Source organism: Salvelinus alpinus, chromosome 3 (assembly GCF_045679555.1).
Source record: "Salvelinus alpinus chromosome 3, SLU_Salpinus.1, whole genome shotgun sequence".
NCBI lineage: Eukaryota > Metazoa > Chordata > Actinopteri > Salmoniformes > Salmonidae > Salvelinus > Salvelinus alpinus.
The window spans coordinates 22,724,687-22,739,593 of NC_092088.1; the positions used below are offsets into that span (position 1 = coordinate 22,724,687).

The 14,907-nt window shown below is 40.3% G+C and overlaps 2 protein-coding genes across 3 annotated transcripts in view; both read right to left on the bottom strand.

The window, feature by feature from the left end:
• The window catches only part of mpp2b (MAGUK p55 scaffold protein 2b), a 43,252-nt gene extending 36,131 nt beyond the window's left edge, over nucleotides 1–7,121 (bottom strand). Inside the window, exon 1 of one of the 2 annotated variants that reach the window (XM_071392102.1) lies at nucleotides 6,743–7,121. The gene's annotated coding sequence lies outside the window, so the exon portion shown is untranslated. The remainder of the gene's footprint in view (nucleotides 1–6,742) is intronic. The other variant, XM_071392101.1, reaches the window with a different exon arrangement.
• Nucleotides 7,122–7,433: 312 nt separating this feature from the next.
• On the bottom strand, nucleotides 7,434–13,693 carry LOC139570317 (peptide Y-like). The gene is made up of 4 exons (XM_071392103.1): nucleotides 13,516–13,693; nucleotides 11,175–11,362; nucleotides 7,943–8,023; nucleotides 7,434–7,691 (listed from the first exon to the last, which is right to left on the bottom strand). The coding sequence occupies exons 2-4, from the start codon at nucleotides 11,360–11,362 to the stop codon at nucleotides 7,667–7,669; spliced, it is 294 nt and encodes a 97-aa protein (XP_071248204.1). The 5' UTR covers nucleotides 13,516–13,693; the 3' UTR covers nucleotides 7,434–7,666.
• Between the last annotated feature and the right edge of the window lie 1,214 nt (nucleotides 13,694–14,907).

Sequence of the window (14,907 nt, forward strand, 5' to 3'; positions counted from 1 at the left end):
ACGATATATTTAAGCAATAAGGCACGGGGGGGTGTAGTATATGGCCAATATACCACGGCTAAGGGCTGTTCTTAGACATGACACATCGCGGTATATTGGCCATATACCACAAATACCACATTGCGGTATATGTACCACATATACCACATTGCGGTATATTGGCCATATACCTTAGCCGTGGTACATTGGCCATATACCACAAACCTCCGGGTTGCCTTATTGCTATTATAAACTGGTTATCCACGTAATTAGAGCAGTAAAAATAAACGTTATTTTCATACCCGTGGTATACGGTCTGATACACCACAGCTGTCAGCCAATCAGCATTCAGGGTTCTAGCCACCCAGTTTATAATATACGATACACAATACGATATAAAATACAATATGTTAAAATACAATATGATCAGATACGATATGAGGCCTTCAAAGGAAATGCTGTGATGTGAAACTCTAGTCACAAAGTTTCTAAACCCAGAGGTGCAACATCGTTAGACTTCCGGGAACGCTTGCGAAACAGACCAAGCAAGCCAAACTGGGATTTGGGGTTTGAGAAATCAGTAACCACATTTCCATCCACAATTTTTATGCGACTAAAGTCATACCATATAATAAAAAATCCTGACAGCTGTGATGGAAACAGGAAGTTATAAATGCAGACAGATCATTTGTTCGTTCGACATGGTGGGCTCTTTTTCCATCTGTAAAATGAATTATGCGAGAAATGGCAATGGAAACGCGTAAACGCGCAAATATTGATATAATAACCATCATATCAAAGTAAACTTAGAGTCACGCGATGATATATTGTGTGTTCCTCCCGCTACGATTTGGGAAAGCATGCAATTTATTAGGCTACAGATTAGATAAAGTATGATGAACTTTCAAACGGTGGTGAAAGTGCACGGTGATGAGCTTGATGCTCATTTCCAATAAATATCGAGGGTCTTATTCTGCTGACATCGCTCTTATTCATAATAATCTCATCATGTAGACTAGCCAACCTGCACAGCCAACCCGCACTGTATCTGTGAGCTGTTGGCTAGAGCACTGGTGCCAAAACCAGAGTAGGTACATTTACTATTTAACGCAACAGTTTTTGCGATGGAATTGAAAATGTGATGGAAACACATAAAAAACGTTCGATTTTTATTCGGTACGTGAAAACTTTACATTTTGTGTGCACTACCTCATCCTGCACTCATTTGTATCCGCAACAAATCCGTTTGGTGGCAACACCACTGGTGGGAATATAGGCATATTTTCTTCATGGGGATTTTAGAATATTCGCATTAAAATCTGTCGCCAATTGGATGGAAACAGGTGGTAAGAAAGGTGAAAAATGATTCCTTAGTTGTTAATTTTCTCAAAATCCAAAGGCACAACCTACATTCGAGAAAAGTCCTAATTAGTTGAACATGTTATTACTCCAACCTCATGAAAGTGACAAACTGACACGTTTTCATTTCCGTCAAAAACAACTTTATATCGAAGGAGTGCCTTTGATTTGACAGCCTGCACGCGCGCAGTTCAGCGCGAGACAACATGTTTCTGCACATGAGTTTAGCTAGCCAACATCACCTTGACATCGCCTACAAGTGTGATCAGGGGATTTTATTGGAGAAGCAGCTTCTGCCTATCTTTATACTATACTGTCTTGGATCTAGTGGCCCTGAGTTTTTCCAGAGCACATGAGCTCACCTCAAGTAAAACTCCTGTCCCTATAGAGCCAATCCATACAAAAGAATGCAGTAGCCAAGCCCATTTTACAGTAGCTGTGTCACCATGGTTACGACCCCTAAATTCATCCAGACTGATCTGTTGTGGTAGTGGCAGGGGTGACATAAGCATTGTTCACACTGCAGGCCTTAATGCTCAAATCAGTTTTTCAAATCCGTTTTTGAATACTGACTGTCCAAACAGCAAGTTACAAGAGTCCAAATCGGATTACGCTAGTTGTCATAGTAACGACTGGTGTGTGCGCTGTGGTGTAAACTGATTGGTGGTGGTGCTCGTGCTTTCTATCATTCCTTATGTAGCAAGCTAAGGTGACAACAATGCCTGCCATGGACGTTTTCCAGTTGCTTTAAATGAAGGGTGAAGGACGGAGGGGTGCCACTGGAATAGATGCTTTACACCGTCGCCGGTTAATCTCTATGCCGACTCACCGTGCCTACAATGGAGGCCCAACCAAATATGGCGGATAAATGAAGATAGTTCACTAAGGGCCGTTTACCATTGAAATAAAATGTAGTTCCGGTCTACTTAACGGGGTGGGTCTCCCATAGACACCAATGCAATAGCAGCTGGGTCTGGTGTACTTAGCTCATTGACTTTCATTGAAGCAGAAAAAAAACTGTGAGTGGGGTGTCTTGCTTCCTCTTCCATCTCTGGCCTTACCTCTGCACTTTCTCTGCCGACAGCTGATTCAGCCAGAGAAGAAATCAAAGCCTGGGAGGCTCGGTTGTCTCTCAGCAACACAGTCTCTCCCTACAGCTAAGGATACAGCGCTATGGAGCGGCATAAGGAGAATAGTTCATATGAATATAGGCACAATTAGGTTTGGTATTCAAGATAGAAGTTGCCAAAAAAACTTTCGTGGACAGGCTACATAAACATAAAAGGTACAAATTACGTGAGATTTTAGTTCTGGGCTAATGATCTAGGATCCAGTTTTGGGGAGTAGTGAAATATATGTAGTTCAATTAGTAATTTAACTACACATTTTCAGTAGCTTGGTGGTAGTTGAACCAAATTCAAATCTATATAGTGTTTTCAGTAGTTACTTTGTTGCCATGTAGCGGTGTAGCTAACTACTGGAACTACACAGTATTTTTTGTATGAATATCCTTCTTTCTTTTTTACAGCAGACCTGCCTAATTGTCACTTGAAACTGTTTTTTGTGTTTAATCGGCTAAATTACACATTCTGTTATTAACATCAGACAATTTGTAGTCTATAACATTTCAGATTTAGATATGATCATTTTTCACATAGTAGTTTTTCAAAGTACTTTACTTAAAGACATGCTCCGGAACTTTTTTAAACCTCCCGCTTTGGGCTGGATATGTCAATGTGTAGTTCATACATGCATAATCTATGAGCAGAATGAATGTCTTACCTCAGTTAGCCACGAAATCCCTAGTTTGAAAGCGACTGTTTCTGGAAGCTGTGCTGCAACAGTTTCCCCAAAATTTCCCCCACGTGGTCCAACCCCCTAGCAATTTAAGTTCCAGACAATGAGCAAGATGCACACACAGCAGAGTGAGAGCAATGACCTGGTGCACATATCTGCACATATGTGATGTAATACACCATTTTTGGGGACCACTTTTGGCATGTGAGCACTACATTCCGAACTACTGTTTAAAAAATATACAAAAGTACCGGAGAATCTATTTAAGTAAACTATATTTGTATAGTTTTTTATATAAAGGCTAGTGTTAGTGTATCTTAACTTCTTCCAGTGTGAAGTAATTGGTAGCTTGGTAAACTACATTTTCAGAGTAGCTTCACCAAAACAAATTACACTACCTCATCATAGCCTCTGCTTTGTCAACAACCGGATGTTCCGGTTTTCAGGGAAAATGGAAAGAGAGCCTGTGATGCAACTTCTTCATCCACATTTACTGGATTGGTTAAACAGTGCAGAGGAAAACCTCTACTGACAGTTTTGTTCTTCTCGTCAACAGTATCGAGAGTAGGGCAGGGTTCCTCAACTGGTGGCCCGCGGCCCCCCAAGTTTTCTTTTGTTGGACATAAAAGACTATAAAAACACCAGCAAATCAGCTCCAAGTGATTTTTATTTTGGAAATCTGTTCCAAAGTATTCCCACGCATAATAGAGAGATACTGTATATGTGATCATACACAAATGTAAGCCAGGTAGGAAATTATTATGTTTTAGTCAAATATTATATCTGTTTGGGCTTCGTGTGGTCAATTTGCAGTATACAAATTATTTCTAATTATGTTCCGGCCCCCTGACCATCAGCTCAAGAAAAAAAGTTGATGATCCCTGCAGTAGGGGGATCTTGTTTCATGCATTTACTTTACGCCTGCTAAGTTAGGTTACCCCATCATAACCTTATAATTGTGAGATTTGAGGCTGCCCTAGGCCCTGTTTAAATATTTTAGAGATCCTTCCTTCCTTAATCACTGATCTGACATGGTTGGATTGATGAATGAATATACTGGTTACCTTGCAGTCATTGCCTCAAGGAAGAAGAGAAGTAAGGATAGAAGGAGGAAGTAAGGGAGGCTTAAGACTGTGGGAGAATCTCAATTAGATGTCCTCTATTCCTTAAGTCCTCTCCTCTGTCCTATCTTCTCCTCGCCTCCTTTTGGAAAAGGTCAAAGTTAATCAAGGTGAGGAGGAGAGGAAATGTGGAAACAAATGCGCTTGTATATGAAATGAGGCTATCCTACTGTAGTGTGTCATCAGGCAAATTACGTTTACAGATGTAGAACTCCAAAATACATCTGTAAAATGGTAAAAAGAAATGTAGCTAGTTGTGCAAGACATTAATAAAAGGATAAGTAGCATGTTGTTTTTAAATGTGTGCATGATTTTCTCATCCGATAAAACAACAGCTTTTTCAAAGGGGGTGTGGCGGATTTCAAAACTCTTCCGCACCGCAGTAAGATACACCTGAATATCCTTCGCCGGAGGAGGCAATCAAGTAGAGGAGCAAACTCCTCAATTTGCCTCTTAACAAATTGACACTCCTTCATATGGCGACCACTTATCGGTTTCCCGGTCACAGAGAGGATGACAGAGGAGTCTAGGAGAGGACATACTTTTTACTAATTGAGAATCACCCCAAACCTGGAAGTGTTTTCATGCTGTGTAAGGAAGTGCTTAGGTCACATTTCTGTTGAGCTCATTGATCGTGCAGCATCACACAGCTGTCGAACCCGCCAAAAGTACTGTTGCAGCTGCAAGTTCTCAAAAGGAGACTATTAAGAAGGATGAAGTTCCTTTAAGCTGAGCTAAAAGCACTCCAGAATAAGACCTATCACAGTTTTTGTGTAAATCCACCAGAGGGACAAAAAAAAAACTGTATTAGAAGACTTGAATAACTGCTGAAGCTCATCTCAACCCAAATACCTAATATATGATCTATGATTTTAGACATAACCATCTCACTGTAAGTTTGAGTGTAACATGTAATAACGGACACTATGATGGTTGAAAAGGACCTCTCTTCCTGCCAGCCGTGTCTTCAGTGCTCATTCAGTAGGCGAGATCAGGGTTTCCCAAACTCGGTCCTGGGTCCCCCCCCTGGGTGCAGGTATGGTTTTTGCCCTAGCACTACACAGCTGATTCAAATAATCAAAGCTTGATGATGAGTTGGTTCTTTGAAGCAGCTGTGAAGAGCTGGGGCAAAAGCCAAAACGTGCACCCAGGGGGAGCCCCAGGACCGAGTTTGGGAAGCCCTGGGCTAGATCACTCCCTCTCCCAATTACCTTGTTAGAGAAGATGTCAAAATGAATTACCAAGTGTTTACATCATGGTCCCATCCACCAGGTATGATATTCTGATTGAATGGTAAGGTTGAGTTTCCACATTATTTCAACAAAACATATATTTGTGGAAAACTGTTTGGAATTGCTAAAAGTCAAAAATGTAAGGGGAAAAAAATTCACCAAACATTTTATCCAAATCCAATGACGGTGAAATGTTTTGTTGATTTCTCCTTAGTTGACAACTGAACCAACTAGATGTTGAACTGAAGTCTGTGCCAAGTACGGAATTGCAGGAAATAAACTCTAAAACGTATATTTTTTTGCTCCACTGTCAAAAGGGGGGCCGCTAAAGTGTTTTGCTCGCAAGATGCCCATCCCTGGGTTAAAGTGTTTGCTTGACAGTCGTTTACCCGGGTTCGAGTCCCGGTCGGGGCTACCCCTCGTATTTGCTACAACGTCATTACCCAATAAGCTACTGTAGGCTATTACTCTCAGAACCAAATTACACATGATCATTTGTTTGTTTATTCATATTAAAACTGAAAGCGAAATGTGGTGCGTAGGGAGTGACGTGAGCATGCACCAGGGAACAGGTGCACATGATGTCCGATCCGACTATCCTTATGGCTACTACATAAGGTCTGGAATTCTGCTATTGTAAAACAGCCATTCTCTCCGTCACAAGTACATTTCCAAGAGTATGATTGATAATCCATCATTAACTTGTAAAGTCAGTGATATATTGTTCTAATTCACAAGCGCAAAGGATGGAAGACCGGACACGGGTTAGACTACATTGTATCTCCTCACACAACTTGGCACCTATTGAGTGCCGTACATGGGATAAGAAAATAAATCAGAAATAGCTTGTGTTTTTGCTTAAATGCTTTTCTCTTAGACTATTCCTCACCATCTGTGGGCTTTGTATGCACACCAATAGGCTCCTGCGTAATAACCATAGCCTATGGACGTAGCCTAAGCTAGAGGAGGTAAAGTGCCAGGAATATGCTATCATGTGCACTATCAACATGATTGATATTGCGATACCACCACTATCAATAATTCACAATGTCCAATCCATTCATTCGTAATATGATGGATTCTAGCGTAAAACAAACCACCTGGTGCCACGGGCGCATCACGGCAGAATCACAATCGATTTTAAATAGCCGGGACACAAAGAAAACGATAGCAACAAGAAATGATCATCTTCTATATCAATAACCATTCTTTCTGTTCAACAAATGACTACTTTAGGAGCTCATATTAGGTTACCTTGCTTCTGTTGCTCCCACTGTCCAATTCGAGACGAGAGCAAAGACGGCGCGGCTGAAATGTCAAATCCCTGAGCACGGTTGCTGAAAATAAAAGGGAAAACGGTATGTGTGCCACAGTGCAGAACCCACCGAACTGCGGTTTGAATGATTCTTGTCGTGCAGGTCTTGAGTCTAGACGACTTAAAGATCAAAATATCACACGTGATAAGACAGTGCAATATACAATGTACCATAAACAAAGTAAGGAAATAGTACACTATACTGTGTCCAAAGTTTCAAAATGATGAGTTTCATCTTCACCATAGGAAACTGTATTAAAATGCTGATACTTCAATACATCCCTACTCTTTTTGAGACCGTTGTGAGGAATTATGGTAAATGTGTAGGCTGGCCATGTCCTGCAGCAAGGTCAGTACAATATGTGGTCTAATGCATAAATTACAAGTCCAATGGCAAATAACGTACAGAGAACATTTTCCTTGTAATGTACTGCCACCTAGTGGTATGATAGTGGTATAATATGTCACATACAATGATATTACTCTTGTAACCATGGTTAATAATAAGCCTGAAGTGGTGGGTGGTCTAGGATCATATCCAATCATGGCTTTTGGATATAAATATTGGTTTGTTTATCTGTTGAGTCAGACACGGAAAGGCTTTCAACAAAAGCTCACTGTGACGAGATGTATTATAACACATTTATTTATTATTCATTGTTGAATTTAATTACAAATTATGTCAACAACAAAAAATAGACAATTATGTTGAGAGAGTGAGAAAGAGAGAGAGATGCATGCATGTTGAAAATAAATAGTGGGCCACACAGTCCAGTGAAGGTTGCCAGTTGAGCAGCCTATTTGAGTTGTTGTAAGGCCCACCATTTGAGTGGAACAGCATGCCAGTGGGACGGGACCCAGATTTATCCGAGATCACTGCCATCCGAACTGTTAGAAAAAGACACAGAAAGTCAGTAGCTGGCCTTTCAAAGTCACTAAACTCCATATCAAGTGATCAAACTTAGATATTGCTATCCAGTGTGGGCACTACTTTTTAGGAATCTCTGAGTGGACTGTCACATTCCTACTGCAGGTGTATGCATGGGTCATGTTGATATACATGACCCATGAGTCTGTTGTAACAAAGAGCAGACAGTCACTTTGAATCACCCTTTCCCTCAGTCTCTTCATCCTCTCACCGTTGTGTTAAATCGCCTTCCGACTCATTTCTGAACAGCAACCACCCCAGAGCTGACTCAGGTGCAGACCTCTTTCCGTACCTAGTGGACACAGAGACCATCACATACTGTATGTCACCAAGAGATGTACATTACTTGCTGGAGTGTGCTAACAGGGGTCTTAAGATCATATCATGTCCCCTTGTCGCGATTAATAGCCTGGCCACCTGATCGTTGACAGACCCATGAATTGCGAGGCACTACCTCAATTAGTCTTTCCGGGTTCTGGAAGAGAAGATCCAAGGTCCTTCCCTTCAGAACTCCTTCTCCAATGCGTTTTAAGAAAGAGGCGAGAGGATGCCAGGAATCGGGAGAAAAATTAATTGCGAAAGAGACAAAGTTTCAAGAAACTACGTAGACATTATTGGTGTGAATACCCTACTGCTGGGTTCCCCAATAGGCAGCCTGTGGGCCAAATACGGCCCGCGGGGGATTTTATTTAGCCCACAAGTTTTCTAAGCAAAAAAAACTTTGAATTTTCATTGTTGGACATAAAAGACTGTAAAATCATGATGATTTTACCATCAAAGTGATTTTACCATCAAATGTTTGGACACACCTACTCATTCTAGGGTTTTTCTTTGTTTTACTATTTTCTATATTGTAGAATAATAGTGAAGACATCAAAACTATTAAATAACACATATGGAATTATGTAGTAACCAAAAAAAGTTTTAAAGAAATATATTTGAGATTTGAGATTCTTCAAAGTGAAAGTAGCCACTTTGAAGAATCTCAAGTGCTCAACATGCTTAACAGTGCTCAAGTGCTTAACAAGTGCTCAACATATGTGGGAACTCATTCAAGACTGTTGGAAAGGAAAAACATTCCACATGAAGCTGATTGAGAGAATGCCATCAAGGCAAAGGGTGGATACTTTGAAGAATCTAAAATCTAAAACATATTTTGATTTGTTTAACACTTTTTTGGTTACTACATGATTCCATATGTGTTATTTCATAGTTTTAAAGTCTTCACTATTATTATACAACGTAGAAAATAGTAAAAATAAAGAAAAACCTCTGAATGAGTAGGTGTCCAAACTTTTGACTGGTACTGTATGTTCCCAAGTATTCCCACGCTTAAATAGAGAGGCATATATTTATGTTTTTGTCAAAAACTATGTCTGTTTGGGATTCTCGCTGTTCATTTGCAGCGTGCAAATTATTTAGAACAATGTTCCGTCTCCCCGACCATCCGCACAAGGAAAAATAGGCCCACGGCTGAATGTAATGTGGACCCTTGCCCTAGTGTGTGTACTCACTACTCGCCTATACCCTTTTTATCTCCAGAGGCAAGAACACATATCTCAAGCAATTAGCTCTAAACAAGGAGAGATTTTAAAGTCCAATGCCCAATGCTCAGCAAGGCAAGCAATCCTCGGTTCCACAGAGAGTGACACGGCTTTTAAATCATCTTTAAATCACTGAACTCAATGCTTTGCCAATGAGGAGTACATTTCCCTTTGTGAGAACAAGAGGGGCTGAACTGCATGGCACACAGCCATTGTAGTGCATTGACAGCTTCAGCCCACTTAAAGACATGCTCTGGTACTTTGGCGACTAAGAAAGTATTTTTTCAACCTTTGGGCTGAATGTGTTAATGTGTAGTTCTTACATGCATAATCTATGAGCAGAATAACTGTCTTACCTCAATTAGCCACGAAATGCCTAGTTTGAAAGCAACTGTTTTCTTGAAGATGTGCTGTGCCTTTCTCCCTAAATTTCCCGCCACGTGTGCCTGCCCCCTAGCAATTCGAGTTCTAGCCAATGAGCTTCAGCCCCTCACATTTGAGTGACAGCTAGCAAGAGGCCAGCCCAGTGTTATCCAATAAGGTTGCAGGGCGCGCCGAGAGAGAGAGCGAGAGAGCAGTATACAAAAGTACCGGAGAATCTATTTAATGATAGACTGCAGTCTGAGACTGGATTGGTTTCAGGATCCATCAAACGCTATAGGCCTACATGAAATCTCTCTGAGCCACAAACGTACAAGCACAGATACATATGCACAGGCGCACACACACACACACACACACACACACACACACACACACACACACACACACACACACACACACACACACACACACACACACACACACAGCAATTCCTGTTGAGCTTTTCTCTTGCCCACAAAACACAGAGACAGGACATTAACTTAACTTAATGCCTAGAGCAAAACCAGGCTCCTTTTCTTTTCTGTCCATACCATCATTATTTGAAATAACTACTCTGTTCTCTAAATACTCATCTCCGTGTCTGTGTAATGCTGCTGCATATGTGTCTTGCCAAAACTGGAATGAAGTTATGTTATAACAGTGTTCAGAACAACCGGTTGGTTGGAGAGCCAGGAGAATATCATTATCCTCAGGCTTTGTTCCAATATCTCTTGTCCCCTCAGAACTTCTCCTGTGACCTTGGCTATAGTGGTAATTTCACCCTCTTAAGAACATCAGCAACATTTGATTGGAATTTAGGGATTGGGATTTTTTTGTAGCCTTTGTATTCAAATTGAGTGAAGGAATATGCTATCAGTTTATTGATTGTCAGTAGGAGGTTCCATTCCCATATAACTGGTTTGAGAAATTGTCCCACCCCCCCCGCAATAGGCTGAAACATTGCATTATCTCTGACTCTCGTGCCATATCTAAGACAAGGTGTTCCCATGTTGATAACATGTTAGCCTACAGAGCGCTGAACTCACTCACCTCTGTCTAGTGATGAGGTTGATGCAGTGTCGCAGACACAGAGACTCAATTGTACTGAGAGACAGGGGCAAATCCTGTTGTGCTTACCTTTTGCCCCAAGGCACAGAGATAGGACATGAACTTGGAGAGCCAAGAGAATATCATTATCCTCAGGCTTAATTCCAATATCTCTTGTCCCCTCAGAGCTTCTTCTGTGACCTTGGCTATAGTGGTCATTTGACCTTCAGAATATCAGCAACATTTGATTGGAATTTGGCAGAGGGATTTTTTTTTTTAAACCTTTGTATACCAATTGAGTGAAGGAATATGCTGAGTCTATTGATTGTCAGTGGGAGGTTCCATTCCCATATAACTGGTTTGAGAAATTGTCCCACCCCCCCGCAATAGGCTGAAACATTGCATTATCTCGGACTCTCGTGCCATATCTAAGACAAGGTTTTCCTGTGTAGATAAAATGCTAGCCTACAGAGTGCTGAACTCACTCACCTCTGTCTATTGATGAGGTTGATGTAGTGTCGCAGCGCTGTGTTGTATCTGGCCCATTCCTCCGGAGGCGCGTTGTCGTCGGGGCTCACCGGCTTGGTAAAGTAGGCATCCGTGAAAGTGCCCAGACAAACCAGCACACCCAGAACGAGGACTACAAGGATCAACCAGGGTCTCAGTGTGTTGGCCATCTGTAAATAAAGAATGTAGGCTAGCACTTCCCTGACGTCTGCTGGACTTAAAGAAAAGTTGAACAACAGCTTGGCATTCTTGGCATCAGAATCTCAAAGTTAACAGTTTTAAGCAAAGCTTTTTGATGACTCAGATGAGTAAGTCTTCGTCTTTTTGACAGGAGGCTTTATCAGACACATTAGCAGTTGCACTGTCTATGGTGCTGAAATGTGTGCCAAAGTTGCTTACGAAATAAACCAATTGGTCTTCAACCTATTGATTCTACAATACTATGGAACATTATATGGTGTTAAGTAATGATAATGAAAGAATTGCTTGTTTACTCTTTCTAATTGCTACTGCAATTGCGGTGGCATTTGCGTCCTTTGCAACCACGAAAAACACTTTAAAATTACAAATACTTACACAGCAAACATGTTTTTGTTTATATTGATGTGTTTATCAATGATAGAACATAATGCTAGTCCTTTATACTGCAAAACATTATGTTTATGCATTATTTAAAGTACCTAGGGCAAGCAAATTGGCTTGTCCCAGTAGTGTTGTAGTTACAAGTCTTTCATATATTGTATAGATCAATAAAAACAAAGGTTATTAAAATACTTTTAGTAAATGAATGGTTAAAGGGTTTAACGAATTTAGATTTGAGCATCTGTGGTGTTACTACTCCGAGGGTGAAGTCAGCATTATAGGGAAACTTTTAGTAAATCTCTACGTAGAAAATCTAAAATCAGCCTACCCTACTCAAGTAATGTTTATTTTCATGAATTAAGGTCTTAATCTACATGTTTATGATGAAAACAAGTGGATAACTGATTATTCAGTGGTTGCTACAATACCTAAAACAACATCAGACCCTTACTTTTGCTAAAGTGTGTCTTTCAGTTGCAGTGGGGCAATTTAGTAGATGAAGTGGGGCACTATTTTCTCATTAGAAATAAATGAATGTCCCACTTCACCTGCTATGAAATCATCAAAGAGGCATTGTAGAGGCTTATAAATAACACACTCTGTTTTAACAATTGTGTCAATGACATTATACTAGACCCTCTCCATGCCCTTGTAAAATGTATTTGGGAACCTTCCAAGCTCTTGGTGAAAATCGAACTAAAGGATTCTGCACAGCTTTTACTTGATCACGAAACAGCTCTATTATTCCACAAATGCATAAATCCTTTCATAAATTGAGCTTATTTTCAATACTTACATGTTATTGTCCTTCGTTTCTTTACTACTCGTGTTATTTCCCTCTAATTTCTTCCACAATCATACTATACTGTTTATGTGCCGTCTAGTAGAATCCATTTTCAGATGTTATAAACTACTAAAACAACATATGTTTATGTATTTTAGAATATCTAATAAAGGAAATTACATTTCCTTCATTAGATACAAATGATGCAGAGTACACATTCAGCAAAAACCCAATAACATTTGTAGTAATTGGGTTGCAAAATGACCGTAGTACAGCACCCTCAAGCATAACTGTACCACTACACCTGTAGGGTGTACTAACTACAAAGCAGGATCAAGGAGTTAGCCAAATAGCTTCCCTAAATGTTCTGAATTCACTTTTTATTTTGGGTATGGTGTAATTGACTCAACAACAAAAAAGGCATATCCAAGTTTAGCTTTCTTAATGAACCAGAAAATCAATAGTTATTCTGGTTGTTTATCAAAGTTAGTTGGGTAACTCATTGATCCTACTTTGTAGTATGCGCAAAGTTATCATAATGGTAAAAATGATTAGTCACACTTTATTTGGATAGTCCATCTGTAGGTGGTCATACTATTAACAAACTGTTGATAAGCAACTGCTTCCTAAAGTTAGATTAGGGTTATAGGGTAAGGTTTAGAATAAGGGTTAGGGTAAAGTTTAGAGTTAGGATAAGGGTTAAGTTTAGGGTTAGGGCTAGGGTTAGTAGATCGTTGAAATGTTACTGATAGTCGTCAGTAAGCTGCCATATTAGTTGATTTAGAATGGGATGATACCCAAATAGCCTACATTTAAATAAAGAAAAATGTACTTAATTCTTTCCTAAATGGCATGCCACCGCATTTCAAAAACGACCCAATTGCTAAAACTACTTCAACAGTCAAAACCTCCCAACTCAGCCTAGTCACAGAGAGCAAAAAGTAACTCATTACTCACTCTGCAGCAGGCTTGCGTCACCGGTTTCACTATGTTCTTGTTGTGCGTTTTATTATTCCCAAATCCGGATGGTTTATATAGTCAAGGCTACCTGATGCGCGCGCCTTGAGACACGGCAAAGTCACGTTTTCAACTAAATTTAAGCAAGCGAGAACGAGCGGAGTACGGAAGCACTCTTTCCCTATTGAAAGTATAAAATCAAATTTTATCCGTCACATGCTTGTAAACAACAGGTGTAGACTAACAGTGAAATGCTTACTTACTTTCCAACAATGAATAGAGAAAGAAAATAGATAAATAAAAATAAAAAGTGTAACACGTAATAATAAAAGTAATAATAAATACACAATGAGTAAAGATAACTTGGCTATATACACAGGGTATCAGTACCGAGTCGATGTGCAGGGGTATTGAGGTAGATATGTACATTTAACAAATAACTAGGAATAAAGTGACAGATAATAAACAGTAGCAGCAGCTTATGTGATGGGTCAACAACAAAAAAATATCCAAAAAGAGCCAATGCAGATACTCCGGGTAGCTATTGAACTAGCTATTTATCACTCATGGCTTGGGGGTAGTAGCTGTTCGGAGTCCTGTTGGTTCCAGACCTGTGCGAAGCATAAAATACAACCTTTCAGTGTCAACTAAGAGCCTTTAATGTACTTTCATGTCATTATTATGATTTGGGAGAACATGCCAGACTCAAAATTTAGTGAATATGATCAAACAGCATTAACTAGGGAATATCATTTCTCCAAATATAATTGGGAACCCCTGGTCTATGACCCACTGGTCTATAGCCTACTTTTGTCTAATTTCAAGCAATAACGATCCACACATAAACTCAGCAAAAAATGAAACGTCCCTTTTTCAGGTCTCTGTCTTTCAAAGATAATTAGTAAAAATCCAAATAACTTCACAGATCTTCAGGGTTTAAACACGGTTTCCCATGGTTGTTCAATGACGCATAAACAATTAATGAACATGCACCTGTGGAACGGTCGTTAAGACACTAACAGCTTACAGACGGTAGGCAATTAAGGTCACAGTTATGAAAACTTAGGACACTAAAGAGGCCTTTCTACTGACTCTGAAAAACACCAAAAGAACGGGTCCCTGCTCATCTGCGTGTATGTGCCTTAGGCATGCTGCAAGGAGGCATGAGGACTGCAGATGTGACCAGGGCAATAAATTGCAATGTCCGTACTGTGAGATGCCTAAGACAGCGCTACAGGGAGACAGGACGGACAGCTGATCGTCCTCGCAGTGGCAGACCACGTGTAACAACACCTGCACAGGATCGGTACATCCGAACATCACACCTGCGGGACAAGTACAGGATGGCAACAACAACTGCCCGAGTTACACCAGGAATGCACAATCTCTCCA